The sequence below is a fragment of the Alexandromys fortis genome, unplaced genomic scaffold (assembly GCF_014885135.2).
Source record: "Alexandromys fortis isolate MF-2015 unplaced genomic scaffold, M_Fortis_MF-2015_v1.1 scaffold_215, whole genome shotgun sequence".
Lineage (NCBI taxonomy): Eukaryota > Metazoa > Chordata > Mammalia > Rodentia > Cricetidae > Alexandromys > Alexandromys fortis.
In genome coordinates, this window is record NW_026068086.1 from 1,883,109 (window position 1) to 1,910,753 (window position 27,645).

General features: G+C 37.2%; 1 protein-coding gene across 2 annotated transcripts in view; it reads right to left on the bottom strand.

Moving 5' to 3' along the window:
* Window positions 1–221: 221 nt before the first annotated feature.
* Window positions 222–27,645, bottom strand: part of Vta1 (vesicle trafficking 1) — a 50,355-nt gene continuing 22,931 nt past the window's right edge. For both annotated transcript variants that reach the window (XM_050122234.1, XM_050122236.1), the window contains 5 exons: window positions 26,496–26,571; window positions 15,636–15,744; window positions 12,987–13,160; window positions 7,247–7,324; window positions 222–783 (listed from right to left, as the gene is read on the bottom strand). In XM_050122234.1, the coding sequence (XP_049978191.1) occupies window positions 638–783; window positions 7,247–7,324; window positions 12,987–13,160; window positions 15,636–15,744; window positions 26,496–26,571 (583 nt within the window). In that variant the 3' untranslated portion in view covers window positions 222–637. The remainder of the gene's footprint in view (window positions 784–7,246; window positions 7,325–12,986; window positions 13,161–15,635; window positions 15,745–26,495; window positions 26,572–27,645) is intronic.

Here is a 27,645-nt window from a genome sequence, read left to right on the forward strand (position 1 = left end):
CATGCCACTGGGTAGGATGGAGTCACTGGAAGCCAGTGTCTTTTTCAGTAATAATTTTTCTACCTCTCCAAGACCTTGTACTTCCATGACCTTTTTTTTTTTTTTAACATAGTTTTATCTAAACATGAATATAAGCTACATTTAATTTGTTATCATTTACCATTTTTGGATGTTCACATTTGGCTTACAAATCCTAAGAGGGGGAAAAAAAAGCCAGGATCTCCAATCCAGAATATTCTGGCAATCTTTATTAAACGTTTAATTTAGGATATTATAGCAACATAATATGGTTTGTCCAAATATTACAGATTTTTCAAAAACTTCCTTTAGTGTATATAAATTATGAAAGCTTATATCCAACATGATTTTCTACAGGGACATTTTCCTTTTTTGAAGCAGGGTTTGATGCTAAGATCAGCTCTCTATGCTCAGAGATAAGTGGATCCACTCACTGGACAATGACAACTGGCTGAGGCAGCTGAAGAATGCTTCCCCAAGATTCTGAAGCACACAGGAGTCATTGTCGCACTCAGTAGAACTGTAGTCTTCTGTCCAACCATGCTCCCGACAGGCTGAGGAAAGTGTGATGGATGTTAGTTCTGGAGGCTGCAAACACATGGCTTCCACGCCAGAGGCTTCACTCCCTGCCTGTTGTCAGCAGCCTGAGAGCCTTCTGTAGGTTCTGCACCGCGGTACCCACATCTTCATACTGCAGAGCACTGCCAGCGTATTTGCAGTACTTCTGAGCTCGGGCAAAGTCCTCTGGTGTCAGGCGGATATCCCCTAAAAGAAACACATTCAGACACATCACAGATGACATCATGCTGTGCTGTTCTCAGGTCCCTCTTTACACTCAAGATGAAACAATGTATTTATGTTTATGTAAAAAGAACAAGCTTCATTTTGCCACTAATATAAACCAGATACACACTAATAAAAATAACTCATATGTACACAATTTTCCATCAAGAAGTCCGCATCTTAGCAAATTAACTAAGGGCAAGAAATGACTGGTTGTATGAAACAAGAAAAGCAGCTTAGTGTTTATATTAGACTGCCGAGGCTCTCTTCATGGAACACCACAAACAGACTAAACCCTTTAGCCCGCACTGAAGCTAGAGTATAAATATATCCTCCAATAAAAGGAGGGGGTAACACACTCCATGCAGAACAGTGTCACTTTTTAAGCACTAAGTAAGTATGCTACATTTTGCTTCATTCATGTAAAAATATACTTAAGGCCATCTCCAAATCTTAACATTAAAATGCGCAACTACACATGAAAACAACAATTATAAAATAGCTCTTCAAAATTTATTTCTAGCAGTTTTCTTCTTACATATAAGTAATATGGAAGAATCCAACTAAATAATTTGGATAAAAATATGTTATTCACTTAATCTAAATTACGAATGTCTCTATATGTATTTCTATGATAAGATAAAAAGATACTGTGTTTTGTCTTTGGCAAAGAAACAAACAAATGGGCATTTGTTTATTTGTATATTCCTTCATTCATTCATTCATGACGTGGAAAATGTTGAGGACGGTAACCTGACCTAGAAGGCAGAAACACAGGAACATGAGGAGGCAGCATACTCTAATTATTGTTAAGGCTATACCGAGAAACAGATTCTTTTTAAACAGTCTTTAATTTTTTTTAACTTTTGATGGAAATGGCAGAATTGGACATTACCTCCTAAAGATGCAGCAACTGTAGGTAGGCTGAGAGTAAATCCTAACAAATATTACCATCTTCCAAAGCAAGCACTGATACACTATGTAATCTTAGTGTTTATTCTGTACAAGGCACCTGGTGGTTCCCAGCTCAGTGATTCACTCAATAAATAGGAAAAGGCTGCCTGTATTCTCACTAATTCGCCACATTCTATATATAGCTCATAACAGATAAATACTAATTAAATCCAAGATTTTAAGATAATGTATTTACAAATTTACATACAGCAAACATGCAGAGTGCTACATCAATTAAGCCTTCAAATAATCACTATTAGTAAAGATTAAAGTAATTAGACATTCTCATTTAACAAAAAAATTTTAACTTCCTTGAATTTCTCTCTTGCTTTAAAAGTAACACAAATGAACAAAGGAGTAAACTTACAATTGTACACTAACTATTCAGGCATAATTCACCACCATTTGTTAGTATAGTAGCAGTGGAGCTGCTGTTGACCACATCAGTCAAGCTTAAAAACACCAACCTTCATTTCTGTTTGGTCATGTGCACTTCAGTTTATACTTTCCTTGAAAAATATCTACTAGATTATTTCACATTTTTTTTTTTTTTCAAAATAACTGAGGCTCTGGCTTCGCGGCTACTTGGATATACACCTCCTCTTCGAGTAGAACGCTGTGTAGCTCGAGTGCACCTTAACACTGCCCAGCTGCCTGACAGCCTCTGCTTCCATCTTAGGAAACTTTAATGCAAAGGCAAGGACCCAGTATTCACTACACATGTTGGGAAAGAAACTCTGAAGCCCAGAACAACTTCATCTTCACAGCATCAATGTTAGTTTTGTTTTGCTAACGCATCATTTGCTCATTAAAAAGCGAAAAGGTGCATAACAGCAAAGCTGATATTCCTTTTTTTCATAAACTAAACTTACTCACAAACAATAAAACTATTTTAAAGCACAAATATTTTAGTTTTTATGAAATCATCTCAATATTAATAAACTGTAAATGAAATATCACTACTGAAAAATGACACATAAAGCTTAATATCATTAATATCACATAAGACATCAATTCATATGTAAAAGATAGTACCTAGATAATAAAAATTGAAATGTAGATTCACATTCAAAATGTAATTTCTAGACATAGAGATGTTAGACTTATTTTCAACAATTTAAAGAACTTAACCAAGCCATACAAAATAATTACGTTTGTAACACACCAGGCTTTCCTTAAGAAATATAATTATGTCACCCATAATAAAATATAGGAATTCAACTTATAATATGAATTAAAAATAAAATCTGTCACCTACTTACGGTTATTTACAATTATCACATAAAATTTCAACAGAGAAGGTAGAAGAAACAAGAAAGGATACAGTTTAATTTCAGTGTACCTCATCTTATATTTAGTATCATAAAGATAGTCTTACTGTACCAAGTAAAGGCTGTTTTCTCTAAGGGGAACAGGTGAGAAAGCTCCGCATGGCCCTAGGTAGTGATGTCTGACCAGGTATCTCTCCCGGTCCTTCAGAGCAGGCAGAGGACAGCTGCGCAACTGCCAGCCTCTGCTCCTGGGGTAAGGAGTGGGTCAAGTACTGCATCCAAGACATTTTCAGAGGGAAAATGACATCACTGAATACTTAATGACAAGAGCATCGTTTCTCAAGATTAATTTATCCAAAGTCCCTACACAGAGGACCGGATGAATAACTGGTAATATTTCCAGGATGGGTCTTTCCAATTTATGCAGATAGCTCTAGAAATTAGTATACCTAGGGCTTTGGCTAATATTAGAATATATTCCATTATTGACTTGAAAGGACACAGGCAGAGGAAACAGAAACAGAGTTCTAAATATTTATAAAAAGTAATTGCCCAAAGATGCCAATAGCAACAAAAGCAATACAAGATACAGATTGTATCATTGTTTTAAGTAATGACAACATTCAATATTTTTTAGATATTGTAACATAATTTTAAGATGAAAAAAAGGTAAGTTTTTATTATATTCTAATAATATACAGGGTAAAAAATATTAGACTTTGAAATGCTTTTCAATTTTTCTCCCAGGGGGAGTCACAAATTCATTACAACAATAACTAATATACATTAATATTTACACATCAATATACATTCACATAGTATATTTACATTAGCATAACAGGTATGCTTCTGAAACACGTAGTCATTAAACACTACTAAGGGGTAACCAGGCAGGAAGCAGAGGTGGGGCAATGAGAACAAGAGAATTCTGGTAAGAGGGAAGAGTCAGTCTGCAGTCGTCAACCAGACACAGAGGAAGAAAGATGCGACTGCCTTGCCGAAAAATGTACCAAGCCACGTGGCTAACACTGATAATAATTATGGACTAATATAAGTTATAAGAGTTAATAAGAAGCCTGAGCTAATAGGCTAATCAGTTTAAAATTAATGTAGGTCTTTGTGTATTTCTTTGGGACTGAACGACTACAGGACTGGGTGGGACAGAAACCTCTGTCAACAATCAGGGAGAAGGTGCAATGGCGAACTCACCATGCAGGTAGTTCTAGTTTAAGCTATCTAAACCTTCCACTCTCTGTCTTCACTGAGACACACCTTAGCTCCTGACAGTGTGGGCTCACATAAGTACACGTGCAGAGCTTTTGGACTAGTGAAACAAGAGAGACATCAGACTGGGTTTTCATTTAGTAACAGACACCTAAGTTTCCTTTCCTTTCCTTCATTTAAAAGGTTGGACAGCTCATGTGCACTTAACACAGGATGATGTATCATATGTGTTTTCTACACTTTATCCCTTTCCCAACGATAGAGATCATGTTGCTTCTCAGTTTTGGTAAAAAATGAATAAAGATAGTACCAACACTTGGATGTAGTAGGTTCTCTACTTTGGATAAACATCAAAGGGTGTGACTTCCTTTTTACATTTAGGTATGTGGTCTGTTTTGAACAATTTTTTTAAGTTTTTATTTTCTGTTTCAATGACTTAATCCTTGTTTTATTCTTACTTGATTTAAACTTTGATTAATAGGTGCTAATTCACATGCTATCTGAAGACATGCAAATAGCATGTACAGACCATCACCTGCCACTTGAATGTTCGGCTTCTATGTATGAGATAACACAGTGCTTGTCTTTCCATAGTTCAACTGGTTCCATTCATTTGGCAGCAACTCACAGGATTTCACTCATCTTCATGGCTCAACAGCTTATATTTACATATTGTGCTGGCTAGTATTATGACATCTTGACACAAGAGAGTCTTTATGGAAGAGGAAAGTTCAACTAAAAAATGCTCCAACCAGACTGGTCCATAAGCAAGCCTGTGGTATATTTTCTTGATAGATGTGGGAGGGCCAAGCTCACTGTGAGTAGTGCTATTCTGACTTGCCAAGTGGTCCTGCTGCTATAAGAAAGCAAGTTGAGTAAGCCTTGAGGAGAAATGCAGTAAGCAGTAGCCCTCTATGGCTTTAGCTTCGGTTCCTGCCTCGAGGTTCCTTCCCCGACTTTCCTTAGTGATGGGCTATAAGTATAGTACGAAAAGAACCATTTCCTCCCCATTTGACTTGGTCCTGGTGTTTATCACAGCAAGAGAAACCTAACCAAGACACATATATCAGATTTTCTTTACTGACTAATTTGCTGATAGTCATCTAGGATGATTCTTCTTGGGAATAACAGCATGTGAATATAGATACAGCTACCTTTTTAGCTTATGGATTTATTTCCTTTGAATATAAATCTGGGAACCTGGAAGTGGGACAGCTGGATCACATGCTAGAAGATCTATTTCGGTGTCTGGACTATTATCCACAATGACTGTTTTAACTAATATACTATAATAGTGTATAAAAGTCCTTAATCTCCTTATCATTAATATTTTTGTAGTTCTGATTTGTGTTTCACAGTCAGCTAAAGATATTAAACATTTATATATATTTGTTGGTCATTTCAACTTCTTCCAAGTGTTTATGTAGATCACGTAGTAATTCCCCCCCCCCCCCCCCACAGGGTTTCTTTGTGTCGTTCTGACTGTCTTGTACTTACTCTGTAGACCAGGCTGGCCTTGAACTCAGAGATCTGCCTGCCTTTCCCTTCCAGGTGCTGGGATTGTGTGCCACCACTGCCCGACAACTTGCTAATTTTGAAATGGGTCTATTTTTGGTTACAGTTCTTAATTTACGTAAATATTCCATATATTAGTCTTTCATCAGTTGACTAGTTAGAAAATATGTCCCCCATTCTCTAGGCTGCCTCTTTACTGCTCAGCTTTTACTTTGAAGTTAATACCATTTGTCAACTTTTGCTTTCATTTCCTGTCCTTTAGGAGTCATCTACATATAAAATCACTGGCCCACCAATGAGTATTAGTTAAATTACCTGGCGCGAGAAGACAGCACAAAACATGCAACAAACCCGCTTAGGAGTTTATTAGAGGAGACATGTACAGGCCTGGTGAAGTCAGTGTGCAGAAAGAGAGGGCTGAAGATGGTGCTCCAGATTTTAAAGGCTGCCGAACACATGCACACAGGGGGATGAGATGACGTAGCTATGTCATACGTAGGTCATGCAACCATGCTGCACATGGGTCACACAGGGCCTTTTAAGGTCCCCGGAGATGGCTAGATATTTTTGCCTGAAGGCTTGTCCGCACATGTGTGGCCCTGGAACCTGGAAGTACCAGGCATGCTAGTGGCTAAAATGATAACAATTAGTATTTCCTCTATATTTTCCTCCAGTAATTCCAAGTGTTAGGTCTTGTCTTTAAGCAATGTTAATTTGATTTCTATACAAGAGCTAGAAGGGGATAACATTAACCTTCTGCAGAGAGATACCCAGTTTTCTTATCACCATTTTCTACAGAGGCTGTCCTTGGCCCTTTGTTGAGAACAGGTTAACTGGAGATGCACAGGTCTAAGTCCATTCACTGACATCCATTCTGTTACTCTGGTATAGGCGTTGGGTTTATGCCAGTACCATGCTTTGATTTTCCATGACCATAAGATCTAAACACTGAATGTGAAATAAATATTTGCCTCAAATCCAACTAGCGGCAAAAAAATAGAGAGAAGTGAGAAAAACGAAGACGATGACATCAACACAATGTGAGCCATCAAATTACTGAACTGCAGACAGCGATTTTCATCATTGTTAGCTTTTTCCTTTCTGGATAGTGTAATAATGTAGTGCAGATTAGGAAAATCACAACAACAACACATAGTGATTTTGAAATGAAGGAACGTAATTGACCATAAGCTTTCACAGTAGTTGTGGCTAGACATGTGTCATTATATCCATTACAGAACAAATGAAAAGAAAAAAACAGTAAAGAAAGAAAATGGAGTGAGTGTCTTTGGATGTGGGTTTCTCTGACCGTCTTATAGAATTCTGGTTCCCTTGACAATGGAACAGAGATACTGAAAAAAAAAAAACAAACTTGAGTATCCTTTTTACTCAAACTTATATGGTAAAGTCAAGGAACAATTACAAACACCACCCCAAATAAGGAGAAACACAATGCAGCCTACAGAAAGTGGATGACTCACCTTGGGAAGCTGTATACAGGTCAGGATCGATGACTGGACCAGTCTGTGGACTAGGCTGTGCGGTATTACTCGTTACGCCTGTGAATGAAAACCAGAGATATGCAGAAAGTGCTTCATCCCCTAATAAAGTATTAGGAAAGCAATCAACAGTTGGCAATTATTTCACTATTTGAATATTTTCTTCATTCTAATGAATTAATTTGATTAATTAATTGATTAATTAACTTATATTACAAACTGGAACAGAAAATGAGCAGGAAAATATGAGTGTTAATTTTCATGACAAGTGTTTCAATTCTTTTTAATTCTTTGAAATATATAATAACACCATTTTCCTCTATCTTTTTCCTCTCGCCAACCACTTCTATGTATGCCCTTGCTCTCTCCAATTCAATGCCTCTTTTCTTTAATTGCTGTTATATATTATCTATGTACACATTCATAAACAACAGTAACCTGCTCATCCTATATCATATTACTTATATGGATGTGTTTATGTGGTCACATTGTTGCCATGTATCTTTAAAGGAGGAGGCTCCCTTCCCACCATTTAATCTCTTAGGCTGCTAAGTATCCTTGAGGACAAAGTGAGACAAAATAATGATTTATTTTAAGTTGGCAGAAGAGTACAGTTTAAAGCCATGTGAAATTGAATATTGCAATTCTCCAGTTAATATTTGTAAGATGGTACTTCTTCCAGGTAAGTGAGTGATTAGCTTGATTGTCTGTTAAGCCTTGTCAACACTGTCATACTGAATGAGGAACTAGCACTGTACTCCAGATATAGCCTATTACTCATCTAAAAATTAGCAAAATGCACTGAAGTTTTATAACAGAAGACTACACTGATTAGATCAGCAGGGAAAGTAAACAAAGACAAGCTGATTAACTCCAGAAACCACATGATTTCTGAAAATTCAATTCTGTATGGCATATGTCTTGGAAATAGTAATTAGGTCTGCATAGTAAGTAGACTGCTCTGTGTGCTTTGGGAGTTCATACGGCTTAGACACTGTAATGCCAGATTAATACATACAATCCTTGATTCCCTTTTAATGGCCTTACAACGCTCCTTTTCAATGCATGGATCATGATTTACAAGACAACTCATTATTAAGAAACTCATGTTTTTACACCTTTTGCTACCACACACAGTCATACAGAGGACGTACCTTTCAAGGTAGAGCCAGGAGACACAGGAAATTTATGCTGAACAATTCAGTGACCTTTTGCTTAATTTTGATGAGTGCTAACAAAGTATATTTAGCTATTAACATTTGACATATTTTCCCCATAAATACTTAAAAGCACATATAAAGTTAATAAAAAAAAAAAAAGAATGTTAGAAAGCTGGGGATGGCGGTGCATGACTTTAATCCCACGACTTGGGAGGCAGAGTCAGGTAGATCTCTGTGAGTTCCAGACCAGCCATGACTACACAGTGAGACTGCCTCAAACAACAAAACAAAATTAACAAAGACTGTTAGAAAGCTAGGAGGTCTGAGAGGCTGTTTGTCAAACCTAATTTAGCAAAAAGGCAGACATATCTTAAGTAGAGATGGCCGTCCACATCCTCTGAGCAGGTAACACCAACCCTTCCCAAGTGACTCATATTCTTCCACAGATTAAATCTTTCAACCGACTCCTTCACAGAAGGCCACACTTTCAGGACAGCATCCTACGATAACTTTTAAATAATTATGTGTGATAAGCTGTATTAAGAACACAGTAAGATTCATAAACTGCCTAGTTATACAGGATTATTCCATGTAAAGAATATTTTAACACACAGTGTGCATCTTACTAAGTTTTCGGTCAGTCGTTCAGTTGTACATGCCTGAGGCAAAAGAGTTTGAACGTGTCTCTTCCTGTCTGTCTTGAAGCAGAGGCAGGTCTGCCCTTTTGTGGAAACCAAATAATGGGTTGACGTAAACTCAAAAATACCTGGTAGGTTGGTAATGTCTTTTAGGTTACTATTTAGTCACTGGATGCTCTCATCTGCTTTTTTTTTTTTAAATCTGTTTTGGATTTGGATAGGTTCCTCTGGGCAATCTGTACAGTGGTCACAACTTAGACTGCAATATAGTGGAGTGAGATAAGTCTCTTAAAATCCACTCCTGGAGGAAAGCAGTGAGCTTGAGCATTTATTTCTTCTTGTCACTCAATAAAATGCAACTATTATGTCAGAATGTAACTTCTGGGTTACGCTTAGCCAGCATATTAGAAGGCAGCCATATGTGTTCAAGAATTATGCAACATTTTCAGTTAACTAACTTGTTCTATAGAGTAAATGGTACAGAAACTCTTGGGAAGGGAGACGTGAGAGTTGGTTAGGAAGCTAAAAAAGATTAACTCCCAAATTTAAACAGAGCCTTGAAATGCAGTGGGGTGCAAAGGCCTAGAAAAGAGAAGGACCTATAAAGACTAAGAGAAGCAGAGGTAAGAACGTAGGAAACCAGATGTTACGTCCTCCATGTAATGAGGGGGAAATGGCACTTAGATAAAAACACAGGCCAGGATGTCAACAGGTAAATGACACCTCACAGAACACAAGATTATAACTTCTTCCTCCACAGCTCCTCACAGAACTCAGGTTTGCAGTGTGTTAGGTGAGAAATGAAAAGGCAAGCACTGGCTGGGTGGTGGAGAACACCTTTAATCCTTGTACTCCTGAGACAGAAGCAGGAGGATCTATGTGAGTGAGAGCCCAACTTATGTACATAGAGAGCTCCAGGTCAGTCAGGAGTACATAGTGAGACACTGTCTCAAAAAACAAAACAAAACACCCAAAAGTTAGCAGCAATAATATAATTCTATCATATTTATCTAGTTTGATTTTCTGCTAAGGCCTTCTGTAACATAGACTGCAAGAAGCACACATTTTGAGAGATAAAGTGAACATTATTAGTGTCCCATGTGGCTTAGGCACAGAGGCAAACACTGCAAACAACCATTATTCCGGCCTGCTTGCACCCACTGCTTTTTCTGTAGAACTAAAACTTGTAAATGAGTACATACTATTCTTCTCAGCTATCTGAAGGATTTCCCTTCGATAAAAGTGCATCCTGGACCTATTACATGGGAGAAGGTAAATCACTCTTCAAGTGAGCAAGAGGGGAAACATCTGTTATGTTTATAAACTAAAACTGTTATTGCTTTCTTTTATTTGACAGCTATGAACTGGATAAATGTAACAGAAAAGAACCTGGAGTTAAGAGGAGATCCAGCATCTAAACTTAATAACTAAATAGAAGTATGTCATTGAGAAAGCAGCTTTGGATTTGAAAAGATTTTAGATCCTTATCTACCAAGGATGACAGACAAAGGACACAGAAAGGAGGTAGCAACTAGCTAACTAAATGAGGTCAGAATCTTGAATTCAAATTCCGGTCTTCACTGAATGTGTTACTTAGAAGTTTTACTTTTATTAGAGTAATTAGGATACATAGAATGCTATATTTATACACATATGTTCATGGAGAGACGGGGAAAAAGAACACACAGCCATCTCATGCTTTTGTTAACCAGATTAAAATGTACTGTGCATACTAGAATACTTCCTAGATTGCAACTCCTAATATTTATTGTCATGAATATTCCCAACAATAAATACTATTAGTGGGATCATACAAAGCTCTCAAGATTTGAAGTTTTTCATTGTACAAAAATGGCAATTTTATACAGGTCAATCAAATAGTCCTCCTATCAAAAGTATAGTTTGCTGTTTCTCACACAAAGTTAATCTGTATCGAACCCACGGTAATTTTACTACAGTGCTGCCCTCATCATGTGGGTATTTTCCTCTGTGTGCTGTGATTACCATTAATAAGTAAAGAAACTGCTTTGGACCTATAGCAGGGCAGAACTTAGCTAGGCAGGGAATACTAAACTGAATGCTGGGAGAAAGAAGTGCGGAGTAGAAGCCATGTAGTCCTGTTAGAGCCAGAAGGAACTTCACCCAGTAAGCCAAAGTCACGTGGTGATACACAGATTAATAGAAATGGGTTAAATTAATATGTAAGAGTCAGCCAATAAGAAGCTAGGGGTAATGGGCCAAGCAGTGAGTTAATTAATATGGTTTCTGTGTGATTATTTTGGTTCTGGGCAGCTGGGACAAACAAGCGGTCTCCCTCCTACACCCTCAGATCTGTTTCTTCAGTAGTACCTTTCAGGTCATCTTTCTGTACATGCTATACTGACATATGATATTTGTCTTGATTCACAAAATGATTTTGAATGCCCATTGACTCTCCATGCAGAAGGAAAGAAGGCAAGAAAAGAATAAGGAAAAGAAGCTAATTTGTAGAGTGCTTACTATGCGCTATGGCTACATCCTAGTCAGTTCTATGCTTACTATGCGTTATGGCTAAGTAGTAGTCAGTTCTATGCTTCTGATTCTGTTGATAATTAAATAAATGTGAGGAGTAGGCATGATACTAATTTCATCTAACCAAGAAAAAACATAGGGTGAGAGAAGTAGATGTCAATTGAATTATTACAAGTTTACAGTTTAGTGGGAAATAACAAACATTGTGATCTGCTTCCAAACGCATGGCACGCTTATTTTGTAAGAATGCCTGTGTTTACTCTTTCAGGTACATTTTGAGCAGTATTCACTTACGGCAGATACACTAGGGTAGCTAGTTTTGTTTAGGTACTCTAGATTAGAAATATTTCCAAAGACTACAAAACATTTAAAAATTGTTTCATGAACTATACGTAAGAACAAAGTCACATTGGCTACACTAGCTATGTCATGACACACACCATAAAGCCTTGGAATCCAGGTGAACTATGCTATGTGATGACATAAGAGAGACAGTGAGACAACGGTCAATTTCATCAATAATAAAGGCAATGTATACAAACCCAAACCATACTAAAGTTTAAATCTTGGTTGTAAATGAGTCTCTATTTGGAAGGAAGGTAGATGTTTTGTCAGTGATACAAGGAAATGGAAGAATGCCTGCTGTTACGTGTAGTGCCTACACCTACCCCATCATCACTGTCAATGAGACCATGAAGAGGCAAAGGGAGCATCCTAACTAACACACCCAGTGAGAAAAAAAATCTAGTATTGCAGAACTAGTCTAAATCTATAGTGGAGAGGACAGATAGGGAAGAAGACAAAAAAGGGAAGAGCCATTTCTATAATGTAGAGAAAACATCATTAGCCAAATAATAAGCAAACAGTAACCAATACATATAAGCACCTGTCATTGCTCAAAAAATTTAGACTGTAATTAATACTAAAACAAAAGTGAAACAGAATGTTTCAAACTCTATTAACATCATTATGTGGACCAAATATAAGTGTTGCTCCTACTTCTAAAAACATTTTTTGTGTATATGCCTGAGTGTGGTATATGGGCATGTATGTGTGTGGTACATGTGTATTGTGTGTGGAGCATATGCATGTGTGAGTGTGTGATGTAAGTGCATGGTGCTTATATATGCCTGTGTGTGATGTAGTGTACACGGTATGTGAATGGGTAGGGTCTCTCAAAAACATCTGGAGCTAAGCTAGCAAGACCAGAAATCTCCTTGTCTCTACACTCTTTAATGTTGGGGTTATATATGCGTATGTGGCCATGGTAAACCTTCTATGTGTGTGTTGGGATCTGAACTAAGGTCCTCATGTTTGTGTAGCTTGCTCTTACCCACTAAGCTAAGTGAGCTATTTCTAGCTTCAAAACTATTCAATTTTTATGAAAATGGGGACACAGTACTGAATTCATACCTGTGCTGTGTGGCACTTCTGCGGGTGTATTAGCTGGAGCATGTGCACCTGGTGGAATCTGTATCCCACTGTAGCTGCCTGGTGCCAAGTTGCTTGGGTCATATGTTGAAGATGATGGCTGAGGCGGCTGAGTGGGCAGAGAGGTGGCACCAACATCTTCACTTTCTTCAACATCTGTATATAATGAACGTACAATGTTGAAGCAGGCATTTTGAAACACAATTGCTAAGTACTTTATTCTTCTATCCCATGACAAACACAATTCCATATAATGCATCTGGTAAGCATGCTATTTCCTGAAATAATTTTTTATTTTCTTAAAAAGTTTTTGACTTACAATGAATACGATTTCCTTAGGACAGTAATAACCAGGTCTACACATTCTTTACTATGTACAGGCTATTATTTATTACTGTTGTTCAAAGATTAATAAAAATTCAAAATGAAATTTTATGTTCAGATATTTATAGTATATTATAATAGGTGTTTGGAGAAAAGTGGACTTTGGATTAGAAAAGCAGCTGAGTGATTTAAGTGGGGCTACATGAGCCATACTTATAAGGACTCGGAAGACAGTGGTGTTAAGGATGCTTTGAAGGGGGGGGAGGGGCTACACAGTTTACTTTAGCTAAAAATTTGTGATATTTTAGCTAAAAATTTGGGTGTTTTTGCCCTTGTCCAAAATGTCTGCCTGAGGCTAAATTGAAGAGTTTTTGATTAATGGCACTGGCAGAGGAAAGGTTAAAACAGCCTAATACTGATTCTGTCACGTGGTTATTAGTGTTCACGCATATGAAGAACTACAATGAAAGGAGCAAGCTGAGCACGGAAAAATACAAAATGGACAGTTCAAGGAGAAAGGGGTAGTAGGAAGTGGGAGGGAGTTAAATCTTGTGTTCAGGGAGATAAACAGGTTAAAGGAAAGCCTGATGTTAGATGGAATACAGGGAGTTGAGAGTTCAGGGTAAGAGTCTAATCAGCTAAATTTAATTCAATGAAACATAATTAAAGAAAATCTTAGGGCCAGGTATAGTGGTACACACCTTTAATCCCAGTACTCTGGAGGCAGAAATAGATAGATCTCTATGTTTGAGGCCAGCAAGGTCTACATTGTATGTTGAATCTAATTTGCTTTTCATTTTGATTTTATAGGTGGTTACAGTTAAGAGATTGTCTTGAGTCTCAGAAGAAACTGAACTTTTAAACAGGGTTGTGCTGTGACAGAGTATGGGGACTACTGAAGTTGTGCTGTGACAGACTATGGGGACTACTGAAGGTGGACTAAATGTAGATTTGCATCATGATATGGCCACAAGCCTATGGGGGCCAGGGAGTGAAATGTGGTGGTTTCAAAGAAAATGGCCCCAACATGCCAATAGGGACTGGCATTTTTAAGAGGAATGACCTTGTTGGAATAGGTGTGGCTTTGCTGGAGGAGAATGTCACTAAGGGGTGGGCTATGAAGTCTCAAATGCTCAACCCACATTTCAAGTTGCATTACAGAGCTATAGTAATAAAACAGCATGTTGGGGGTGGGGCAATGATCAATGGAATTAAATTGAATATTCAGATGTATGTCCAAATACCCAAAATACACACTGGAGAAAATACAGCTTCTCCTACAAATGGTGCTGGTAAGCTGGATAGTTGCATGTAGAAGAATGAAGATAGATCTATATCTACATCCTGTATAAAATTCGACTGACTCCAAATGGATCTAGGACCTCAACATAAAACCAGATACCCTGAATATAATAGAAGAAAAAGTGAGGAACAGGAATTGGTACAGCCACTAGAGAAATTTGCATGGAGGTCCCTCAAAAGGCTGACCATTGCCAGGCGGTGGTGGCACACACCTTTAATCCCAGAATTTGGGAGTCAGAGGCAGGTGAGTTCGAGGCTACCTGGTCTACAGAGTTCCAGGACAGGCTCCAAAGCAACACAGAGAAACCTTGTCTTGAAAAACCAAAAGAAGAAAAAGAAAAAGAAAAAAACCGAGAATCTTAAGCATATACCCAATGTACTCTACATCTTAGTACAGAGATACTTGCTCAGATTGTACAGTTCTGCTCTATTCATAATAATTAGAAATTAGAAACAGACTAGATGTCCATGAACTGATGAATGGGTAACAAAAATGCGGTACAGAAACACAATGGAATATTGTTCAACTATCAGGAAGTTTTAAAAAAAAGTCTCTATTAAGAAAACAACACTAAAGTATTTACTATCTAAATTTTGATAGGATTTAGTAAGATGAGTATATGGAATTAAAAATTCACTTCCTACTTTTGTATGATCTGTAATTTTTGGAGTCATATAAAGTATAACCCTATCCCCTGCCAATACGGAACAATTAAAAAATACACAAAGAATCACAACATTAATATAATAATGACATTTCTAGGTCACCCTGTGAGTATTTCCCTATGTAATGATGAAGTCTAGGTAGACATGGTGACAGTGGAGACATTTAGCTGACATGGACAGACAGCACATGTAAAGCAGTCATCTTAAATGTGTCCAAATTCCTGGTTTTATAATTATTGTAGATGAAAAAAATTACGAGTACCTTCTGAAAATTTTGAAATCTTTTGAAAACTCAACATTCTACTGAAACATTTCTGCTTAGGACTAATAGATACATACCGTTATCTTCTTCTATTCCAACAGGGCCTGCTTGAGGAGTCTCCCCGTTCTTTAAGCAGTTATGGATATATGTTGCCTTCCACCTTGCATACTTTCTGTGTTTCACATTCTAAAAGGGAATATATTTGTAGCACCATCAGACCATGGTAACATAAAAATAAGAATACTAGCACAGACTAAGTCACATTCTTGAGATAAAGTCTCTATTTGAGTGGTATAGTTCTAAGAGTCTGACCATCCCTACATTCTACTGCTGATTCTTCCAGTGGTCAGGGCCTGGCAGAATCCAAGAGAAGGACTTCTCATTAGAACACTGCGGCACTACATCACAGACATAGGCCACATGGCAAGTGTTTGCGTGTCATGCCAGCAAAATTCCCAACTCTTGGGTTCCTAAAGAAAAAGGTTAAATGGAATTTTAAGGTAAAATATAAATGACAGCAATAACAGACAACTCGTTTCTGTATGTGTGTGTGTGTGTATATATATGTATATATATATCCACAGATCCATGAAATTACAATAAAGCTAAGCTGACAAAAGTGATACATGGTTAATGTAACTTCTAAGTTCTCAAGGGGAGGGGGCAGGAATCATCCTGTTGTCTAAAGATGAGCTGAAAATGCCAGCACTAAGGACCCTGGAAATCTCTTTTCTGTTTGGGTCCCAAGGACTGGTTCCCATTTCCCCGTTTCAGCTTTGGCTGCACAGCACATTGTTCCATTTCTTTAACAAGTTTCCCAAGCAACTGTCCACACTTAAAAGTCTTCATGGTTTCACTGTTCAGCTCACTGGATGTGTGCTTGTTTCATTTCTTCTATGTTCACTCATGTCACACACTAAGTCAGACAATTTGAATGTACCCATCTCTTTAGTGGTATGTATGGGTCTGTACCTCAGCGAAGAGGAGCTTCTCTCACTAACATCACCAATAACCTACTTCTCTTGGGCAAGGCTAGTGGACATTTCTAGCCTTCCCTTGACAAACCTGACAGCAGTAAATTAAGTCCTGGACCATTTCTGTTTGTGAAACTGTTAGTTCTGTTTTGTGACTGATGTTCTCCTTCCCATTTTTGTTACCCAGGCTCCCATCCAGCCTCAGAATAGCCCGAAGGTTCCTATTCTAGCAGAGACTGCAAACTAGCGGAGTAGTCATTGTGACTCAGAGGACTTGAAAACATCACTTCCGCTTCCCACAGTATCAGCAAACTTGTCTATAGTTGTAAACAACAGAGGTTCTGGAACCCTGGGGTTCCCTTTATCTGGCAGTGTCTGAGCTGGACTGCAGTTCTTCAGATGAAGCACTCTTGCAGATCCATTAATACGTCTCTCCCAGCTCTTCCACTGCCCTCTCCCTACATTCCCAGCTTTACACATCTTTAGCAGCCTGTCTTTCTCCCCTCTTCTACAACTTATGCAATATCTACAAGCATCAGGACAGAAGTCATTGAACTTGTCTGTCTACATACTGATTTATACGGCTTCTTCATTAATCTTAAATGTATGTAACTAGCCCAAATTTGCTTCTGACGAATATCTGATAATGTGGTTATTTCCACTATGAAGTTACATATACAACTAGCCTCTCCTCTACCCAATTAACGTCATCCATTTAAGACAGGTTGTCTGTGCGAGTCATTTTTAGTACCCCATCCTATCTCTGGCCATTTCTATCACATTCAACTGATTTTGCTTTTAGAAAATATCAATTTCTCTATCTCCACATTTCTCTCTAAGATTCTTCGTAATCTAACACGTCTCTGTTTTTAATCACCTTCTTCTGTGTTTTCCTCATGCAGTGTTCAGATCAATCTTCTAAAATATAAACCCATTTATATCAATCTTTTCAGTGCCTTCCCCATGCACTTGGCTATAAAAGTCTTTCCTACTTAGTTCATAACTACCCAGGCTTCTTAGTCTTCCTGTCCACTTTACTCATTATGTAGCTTTCTGCACAGTTTCTATCCCTAAACATGTCCAGGCCCACATGTGCTGCTAGCTCTTGCTGTTTCTACTTTTTCTTCTATTTATTTACTTCTATTCATTCCTTATGGGGTACACCAAATATTAATTTCTCACAACAATTTTCCTGACCTATCCAATCTAAAACTAAGTAATTTACTTAAAAATATTTTCTATAATTTATAGTTACATACTTATATTTATAAAACATTTTCTCACCTATAAACACGCTGACATCACCAAAGGCAGTCTACTATCTGCTCTCTGTACCATGTATCTGGTTTTGTTATAGCACAATGTAGCAGCTTAACAACATCTTCCATCTGATGTGTGCTCACAGAAATGATCATGTTCTTCAATAATGTAGTAGAGTTGCTTGGCTATGAATGCATTATCCAGGTTAGGAAGTTTTCCATAGAACTGATTATATAGTTATAGAGAAAATTTGAAATTTCCAAAGTTCGACGATTGAACTTTTTGGGGGATAGGGGGCTTTTGAAACAGGGCTAAGCTAGTTGGTCTAGACTAGTGAGTGCTGTATAATCCAGGCTGGTCTTAAACTTGTGGTAACTCTCTTGCTTCAGCCTTCCAGGTACTGGAATTATAGCATGAGCCACCACACCAGACTAGCAGTTTCTGACCTCCAGAAATATCATTAGCATATGGATTACTGTTTTTCCCCTCTCTTTCACTGTCTTTAATAAAAACAGAACAAAGCAAAAATGTCAAAGCACTAAGTTTCCATTAGTTATGTTTTCAAAATCCCATACAAACTGGGACTGATGGTAAACAAACATTAAAGTATCGAATTTAAGAATCTCCAGGTTTACATGTCCACTTGAATCTCATTATCTACAAATGATATTATTTGAAAATGTTCAATATCCTACTCTCCAACTATAAAATTAAAGTTATTACTTATTTTATATATAATTAGTTACCATGAATATTTTTGTAGTTTAATAAACATTTGCTATTAAGACTTTAAGTTAGCAATCAAAGAGATGTAAAGTAAGCTGTGCATTCCATCTTTCCCTTGGAGCTAATCATCAAGCTACGCATACAGGAAATATATCAGCTACAACAAGTAGAAAAAAATAAACCTGTCTCTTGTGCTAAGTATTTCAATACTCTTAGGGTTTTTATTGCTGTGAAGAGACACCATGACCACAACAACTCTTAGAAAGGAAAACATTTAAACTGGGGGCTGGCTTACAGTTTCAGAGGTTCAGTCCATTATCATCATGATGGGGAGCAAGGCAGCATGCAGACAGATGTGGTGCTGGAGCTGAGAGTGCTGCATCTTGCAGGCAACGGGAAATTAACAGTCACACTGTGGGAAGCTTGAGCAAATGAGATCTAAAAGCCCATCCTCACAGTGTCATACTTCCTTCAACAAGGCCACACCTACTTCAAAAAAAATCACCTTTGAATAGTGCTACTTCCTTTGGGGACCATTTTCGTTCAAACCACCATAAATTCAGAAAGAAAAACAGGATGCTCAGAGATCCCTGGGAGTATAAATGGTATTTCAGTTGGCTCTTTGAAGACAAACATGATGTGAAAAAAAAGGAGAAAAGGGCAAGACCAGACAAGTAGAAAGAAAGGTCTATGTAGTGAGACAGGCAGAAATAAATAAAAGTTAAGATAAATAGAAAATCAATCTGTTCTGGGTAAGAAGAATATGGGTGAGCTGGATAAGAGAAATCCAAAGCAGAGCCATAAATTTTAGCTAACAACTTTTTATCACTCTCCAGGTTATAAAGCACTTTTCTACTCTTTCCTATTTGGTCCTCCATAATTACTTTGAAGTGCACACAAGTCATATTTTACTTTCTCCAAGACTCAGAGACATTAAGGAACCAAGTGAACAAAAAAACCTTCCACATTTATGATTCTGCTCCAGTCTCTGCCATGCCATTTCCTGCATGCTGTTTCCTCATGCTGCTTTCCTTTCCCTACCACGGACATCTTGTGGTCAAATGCCTCCTCTTTTTCAAGGCTCAGCTCAAATATTTACCCCAAATCGCCCCCCTGGCCTGCAGGAAGTTAACAATTATTTCTCATTTCCTCAAGGCAGGCACTATGCTAACTGCTGAGGGAGACAGAATGAAGAAGACAGCACAAACACGAAGGCCAGCCAGTAACCGCCATCTCTAAATGTGAGCCTTTCACCCAAAGTTTGGCTCTGATCTTCTGCTGGAGAAGAAACCACACACTTAAGCACCAGGAAATAAGAGTAAAAGGCCTGGGTCCCACAATATCCTTGGTGAGCATGTTTTCAATGGCCTGAAAGATTTCCACAGGGTCCAACCATTTCCATGTAATGGATCCAAGGAAATAAGCACCTGACACCTGGATATTTGTAGAGACCTGATTCAAATCACATCAGTAAGATATTACTGCTTCATTCTTTTTCCTTAGGGTTGATTGATCTCATCATTACAGATACAGAGCTATCAATAGTTATGAGACTTTAGTAGTAAAATCAGGCACACTACTTACTAATGTTTTTGGTAAGGTACAATGATCATGACAAAACTTCTAATTCAGATGGAAATATATGAACCAAGGGAAAAAGACTTTAAAAGGTCAATTACATAATGTGTATTTAGAATGTATCTAATAAAAAGAGGATACTTCTGCAAACAAATGAAGTGCATCTTTATATACGTTAATCTTGTCTGTTTTGCCGTAGAGTTGTATTATGACTGTATAAGATTCACTCCTAGTTTCAATTATGAGATGTTTAAACCATCCTGGGCACCTTTCCTAAGTATGTAAAGTTTTAAGAAAATATTGGTTGACGTGAAAGAGGGCTTATATTAGTAAACATGAAACAAACTTTCCCACAGCAAATAAAGAAAAATTTGTTTTTAGTTCCTATTTTCCACAACCCTGACATGAATAATATGTAGCAGAAATTTCTGACAGTTTTAACTTGAGTTAATGGACATTTGAATGCTGCTGTAAAAAGAAAGAATGTCTGATGATGCAAAGTATTTTAAGAGGAAAATTTCAAGATGTCAATATTTGTAAAATCCATTCACTCTTTTTGGCCGATTAAGACATCCTTTCTGGGAAACAGGAATTGTAAAAGGAGCTTTTACTTTTGTCCCTGGCCCCAAGTTCCTGTTTTCTAAGTGAACTGATGAAAATCACTGACAATGGCAAATTTGACCTGGTAGAGTCAGCAGCGGACATGGAGATTTCCACTGAGATCTCAGTTTGTCACCTGCGTTAACCCTCATAATGACTGGACTGTCATGAAAACACATAGCTGGATTAGGTGTTCTCAACCTAAGTGCACATGATAATGAAAGGAGATTTGATGTGGGATTCGCCTCTGTATGCTGTGATTACCATTAAGGAATAAAGAAACTACTTTGGACCTATAGCAGGGCAAAACTTAGCTAGGGAGGGAAAACTAAACTGAACGCCGGGAGAAAGAAGGGCAGAGCCGGAGAGAAGCCATGGAGCCACCTCTAAAGACATACATGCTAAAACCTTGCTGGTAGGCCACAAGCCTCGTGGTAAAATATGAAATAATGGAGATGGTTTAATTCTCTATGTAAGAGCTAGCTAGCAGTACACATAAATGATTGACCAAGCAATGATTTAATTAATACAGTTTCTGTGTGATTATTTCGGGGGGCTGAGCAGCAGGGAACCAACAAGTGTCCTTACCACAACAAATTGGCACCCAATATGGCTAACTAAAAATCGACTTAAAACCTGAGAAAGTGTAACATGAAGGGCCAGGCCTGCTTGTTTGGGTTTTTGTCTTCCCACCAGGTCCCCACAACTGTTAAGCCCCAAAGAAAAATCACACATAGATCTCTATAAATTATAAGCTGATTGGCCCATTAGCTCTAGCCTCTCACTGGCTAACTCACATCTTGATTAACCCATTTTTCTGATCTATGTTAGCCATGTGGCTCAGTACCTTTTTGCAGTGGGGCAGCTCACATCCTGCTGCTTCGGTGGACTGGGCAGGAATGGGAGGAATCAACTTTCTTCTTTGTTGAAATAGGAGCGGCGGCAGGGCTGCATCCCCGGCAGCCGGCCGCCCGCATGGCTAGCTTATGCCCAGAAATAATTACACGGAAACTGTATTCTTTCAAACACTGCCTGGCCCGGCTAGTTCCAGTTTCTTATTGGCTAGCTCTTACATATTGTTCTAACCCATTTCTAATATTCTATGTAGCCCACGAGCTGGCTTACCAGGGAGGATCTTAACCTGCGTCTGTCTGGAGCGGGAGAATCATGGCGACTCCTCCTCTAACCTTCTTTCTCCCAGAATTCTCTTCTGTATACTCCGCCTACCTAATTTTCTGTCCTATGAGGGCCGAGGCAGTTTCTTTATTAATAAGAAATCACTCCCACATCACTTCTTCCCAGAATTCTCCTGTTCTCATTACATCATTTCTATTTCCTGTCTGGTTTTCCTGCCTATACTTCCTGCCTGGCCAATCAGCGTTTATTTGAAACATGATTGACAGAATACAGACAATTCTCCTGCACCACTTCCCCCTCTTTTTTTAAACCTAATAAAAAGCATCAGATTGGAGGAAACCTTTTTATTATGGAATATTTTCATTTTAGAATAAGTTCCTTGTAGTCCTAAATTAATAAACTTATAATGATCTCATAGATCTCAGAGTTGTAGTTCAACTGACATTAAGCCACTACTATACACTAAATCTATTCCTTCTCATGTCAGTTCTGATGTGTCTTAATGGCAGTTCTCCCTTTTGTGTTATTTGCTATTGTTCTAAGGCACTAGTGAGGCTAGGCTCAAACTAGGTTGGCCTGGAACTCATGATCCTCTGGCCTTTGCCTCCCAAGGGCTATGATTAAAGTATGCTACCACAAGTGGCTTGTAACACCATTCTTAACAGCTGCTCAAGACCAAGCTTCCAGTCATGCTCTTATCACCTACTTCTATCAGAAACATAGTCAGAATCCAACTACTTACCGTCATAACCACCACTGAAAATCCAGGTCTGAACAAGCGATAGCTCTCATATTGACTATGTAATGTCTACTTTCCCTATTCAATCCTTGTCTACCACCCTGAAAATAGTAACTTAAATAAAGACAATTCTTAACAATTATTCTGAATTTGCCCTTCTCAGTATCTTCTATTATTCTCACTGTTCTTAATTTCCATTCAGTCACAAAATTTCCCTTGCTACCTCCCAATCGTGGATATGCAGTTAATATTAGCTCCAGAATCATTACAGAACTTGATAAAAATGATGAATTTCATCTAAAATTGTCTCTTTCTGGACTATCTATGTGATTTCCCCCCTTATTGCCTTTAAGGATTTGTTGCCTGATTCTCAGTGAAGCCTTCCTCAAATCAACTTGCTTACTTATTTCTACCTTCAATTTCTCAAGCACAATGATTAAAATGTAGCAGTAAATGCTTTTTGTTAAACCTGAATACACATTCTGACTTGGGGTTGAGGACTGTGTTGAAGATATATGTAAGATCCCCAAGTAATAAAAAGAAGTGGAAAAAGAAAAAAAAAAAAAAACCCTGAGAGGGAATTTACAGCGTTCAGAACATTTTTAAAGCAGTGATAACAAAAGACTAATAATCTCTTAGTGCCTACAGCGCATTTCCCTCTGGTCCCTAAAATATGTATGATACCTATTGTTTGTATGATAAGCAACAGATGTCAATATAGTACCAGCAGCAATGAAATATAGTGAGAAATACTTAAGACACAAGCTATAAAAATTGTTTTAATAATGACTATATTGCGAAGTACTTCTAATTACTTTCACATATAATTCCTGAGAGGTTTAGACAAAAGTATTATAGTTGCAGAATTTTCAAAGCAACCATAATCTCACAAAACAGATTTTAAAGAGAGCAGAATTTATTTAAAAAATAATTAAATAATAAATAACCCACATAATTTATCCACTCTATTATCATAGCATTGTTATGTATGTTCGAATTAGCTAAGATTTCCAAATAACATATGGATGTTAACTATATAATAATATAGTTTCATTAAATTTATGGGAAAGTTTTAATAACAGTATATATTATATAAAGGTAGACACATTCTTTCTAGTCAAGATATTCCACATATCTTGCAATTATATTTCTCAGATGGAAGACAATCTCCTCCACCACAGACATCAAGATCAGGAGTATTTACACACAGCAGTACTATCTGCTCCACAGCATAACATCGTGTCAGCTGCACCGGTAATTCCTCTGCTGTTACTTCTCCCAAGGCAGAAGATCTAATCTAAGAAGCATGCATTATTTAGTCATATTTAGTAATCATGTCTACTTATTTTCAATCTGATAAAGACTTTTTCCTGACCCTGACATAAAAAACTGCTAGCATAGTTATAAAATGTCTATTGATTAGATCTGTTGGATGTTTCTTCATGTTTGGTTCACATCATATATTTTGAACAGCACTGCTACAAACTATTTAATATTGAATAGGATAATGGTGATGTTGGCTTGCTCCAATACTAGTGATGCCAGGTTTCATAACCTGGTTAAAGAGGCCCATGTGTTTTCCTTATAATTTTACTCTTTCTCTCTTTGAAGCAATTAAGTAATCTGAAGGGAGATAATTAATAGTATTTAATGCTATAAAGAGTTTCTCTGTTCTTCCATTATTTACTCATTTTATTATATGGCCCCAATGATTTTAAAACATAGGTTATTGTCCAGTTATCAGACTTGCACTGATGTCCACACTTTTCTTCTCCATTCTCCTTCTATTCCTTTATTTACTTATAAATATTCTAAATAGATAATTTATTTATTTAGAGGTAGGATCTAAACATAGCTTAGGTTGGTCTCCAACTTGACATCTTTCTACCTCCATGTTCCACATTCAGAATCACAGGTGTGCACCACCATGTCCAGAGGAAGTTGTTCTTTATATAGACAATGCGGCCCCTTTAAGGTGTGTCCTGTGTCTCTTGATTATGACCACACTGCATTTTTTTTTTTTGCACAAGAAGGTCTAACCCAATGCAGTGCTTTCCTGACCTGAATTATGATTCAGTCATTTTTATAAGAGTACTGGTTCCTGTTATAAAAGACTGCTATTGAGAATCAAATCGGGTACTTAGGGTGTTCTATGCTACTGGCACTTCATTGTTTTAGATAGTCTTTGTATAGAGAAATAGGAAATAGGCAGTGTATGCTTTTTATACATATTACATACACGTTGTCAATACATATTCACAAAAACATGCAAATTATGTACATAAAACAACATATACACATATGCATAAATGTATATATAAACCAATGTATTCAGAAGCATGAAATAAGAGCCTCTAATTTTGCAAGACAATATACTTCTCTCTCTCCTCTTGTGCTTCGTTTCTATCACAGTGAAAACCTGCTTCCTTCTGTCTTTACCCATTTGTTCAATCCCAGGGTAGAGCAAGCCACTTTATAACTGGCAACTTACCCCAGATAAGCCTATAAAAAGTTCAATACTGAAATTTTTGCAATAAAGCTGACATATAATTTGTAATGTATAAATGTTATGCATATTATTATTTTGATAAACAGATGTTCGTCTAAATAATACTCCTCCCAAAATACATATTTCTAACTAATAATGTTCCTTTATAGCCCTTTCCAAATCCATTTCCCTTGTCCTCCTAAAAAAGTCCATAAAAGTACTTTTCTTCTCTTTCCTGTTTTTTTTTTTTTTTTGTATCAGATGAACTTTTCTATTAGCTACATATTATACACAGGCAAACATGCAAAGCATACCACTTAATTCTTCTTTTGACCAGCATTTCTACAAAATATATCCATATTCTAGGCTACATCACATGTCAATTCTGTATCATACTGAATAACACCACAATTTTGCATATCAATTGCTGAGATATAGACATCTCAGTTGTTTTCAGATTTTGCTATTATGAATAAATTTCCAATGAGTAAGCTCTTTTTCTAGACATAAGTTTTTATTTCTCTTGGGTAAGTATCAGAAAAGGAAGTGCTGGTAGAAAAGGTGGGAGTGTGTTTAATTTTATAAAACCTGCCAGTTCTTTCCATAAGTAGTTACAACATCTAACATTTTCACCAAGCACATTTTGAAAGATCTGGTTTTTCTTTGTTCTAAACATTTCAGGGGCCAGTATTTGTTTGGATGAGTTTAGTAATTGTTGAAGCTATTGGTTTTATTTTGTGTTGTGTTTTTTTTTTCTTTTTAAATCAGTGACTGAGTAGGTTTTAAAATCTCTAACTATAACTACAAATTTTTAAACATTTTTTACTAAGTATTTCATATAATTTGAAAATCTTGTTATGTGGTATACAGACATTTGTGTCTATACCATTTTCTTCATGAACTGAAGCCCTGACTGCCAGGAAAGGTCTCATGTAATATGAGACAGTAAAATGTAGAAGCTTACTTTGCTTAGAATTGCTGCTTGGCTTTTGGTGACTTAGTATCTGACATGAATGTCCTTTTGTACACTTTTACTTTAGGAAGGGGAGCTAGTACTCCTAACTGCTGAGCTGTCTCTCCTACCCCATCTTCATCTTTGTCAAGTGAATAATGGTATTGATAGGATTTTGATGAACAATTTTTTATTTCTGCTTTTCTTTTGTTCCATTCTTTTTCTTTAAGCATTTGTATTTACAATTACATTACCTTCTTGTTTTTCTTTTCTTTTTTAAGTGATAAATCAAGTATCTGTCAAAGCATTCCTACCCTATGTGTAAAGTGTTGTTTCATTTGACTTTCAAAATGTAGTTGGAAAAATGACTATTTTTGCTTCCACTCACACTTCTGACAGACATGATGGTCTGAAGAAACAATAAGACATAAAACAATAGAAAGCAACACTGCTCCTCTTCAGTTGAGACAGGCACACGCTCACCTCATCTGTCAGCTCACCAAACACTGTTATGACATCGATTAAAAGGCTCGCGGTGTAGAAGGACTTGATCATGTTTCTGGAAGAGAACAGGTGCTCGAATTTAAATTAAACAAACACTGAAATGCAGTCAAGTACTGATGGAGGAAGGTCATTGGTTAATTAATAAAGACACTGCTTGGCCCTGATAGGTTAGAACATAGGTGGGTGGAATAAACAGAACAGAATGCTGGGAGGAAGAGGAAGTGAGCTCAGACTCAACAGTTCTCCTCTTTGGGGCAGACGCAATGAAGCAAGCCGCCAGGTCAGACATGCTGAATCTTTCCCAGTAAGACTGGTGCTACACAGATTACTAAAAATGGGTTAGGCAAAATATGAGAATTAGCCCATAAGAGGCTAGAGCTAGTGGGCCAAGCAGAGTTTAAATGAATACAGTCTGTGTGTTGTTATTTTGGGGCATAAGCTAGCCAGGTGGCTGGGAGCTGGGTGGCAGGAAAGCAGCCCGCAGCTCCCTCAACAAAGTACCTATAAAAATATGTTTAAAAACACTGAAATTAGTGCTTGAAATAAAGTGTATTTCAAGAACACAAATGGGAGCCCACTGCTAATGTCATCATAAAAATCTAACATACTGGACCTAAGTAAATGCTATAATTTTTTTTTTTTTTTTTTTTTTTTTTTTTTTTTTGTGAAGTTTGATTTAGCAATGTCAACTATTACCGGAATCTATATAAAAGAACAATGTATTTCTATGGTTTTAAATACTATAATAGTGACCAGTCATCTAATTTGGCTAGTACTCTTTCTTGTTTTGTGTATGATTTATTTTTTGAGACAGTGTCTTAGATGTAGCCTCTGTTAGCTTTGAGTTTTTGATGATCTTAACTCGAAATAGCTATGTGCCACCAAACCCAGCTAGACTGGTATGCTTTAAAAATTGATATCATCAGGACAAATTTGTTTTGACTAATATAAACTCAGATTTTTCACTAACTGTAAAGAGTGGCTAGCTGGGATAAATGTACTGAGAAATGAGTCTGACATAAATAGTCCTCTTGTAACCTAAAAATCACTGTATATTACATGTCCAAAATTTAGAAACCAATACTCAGGCAGACACAGTATTCAACTGGAAACTAGATAATTCTGGTCT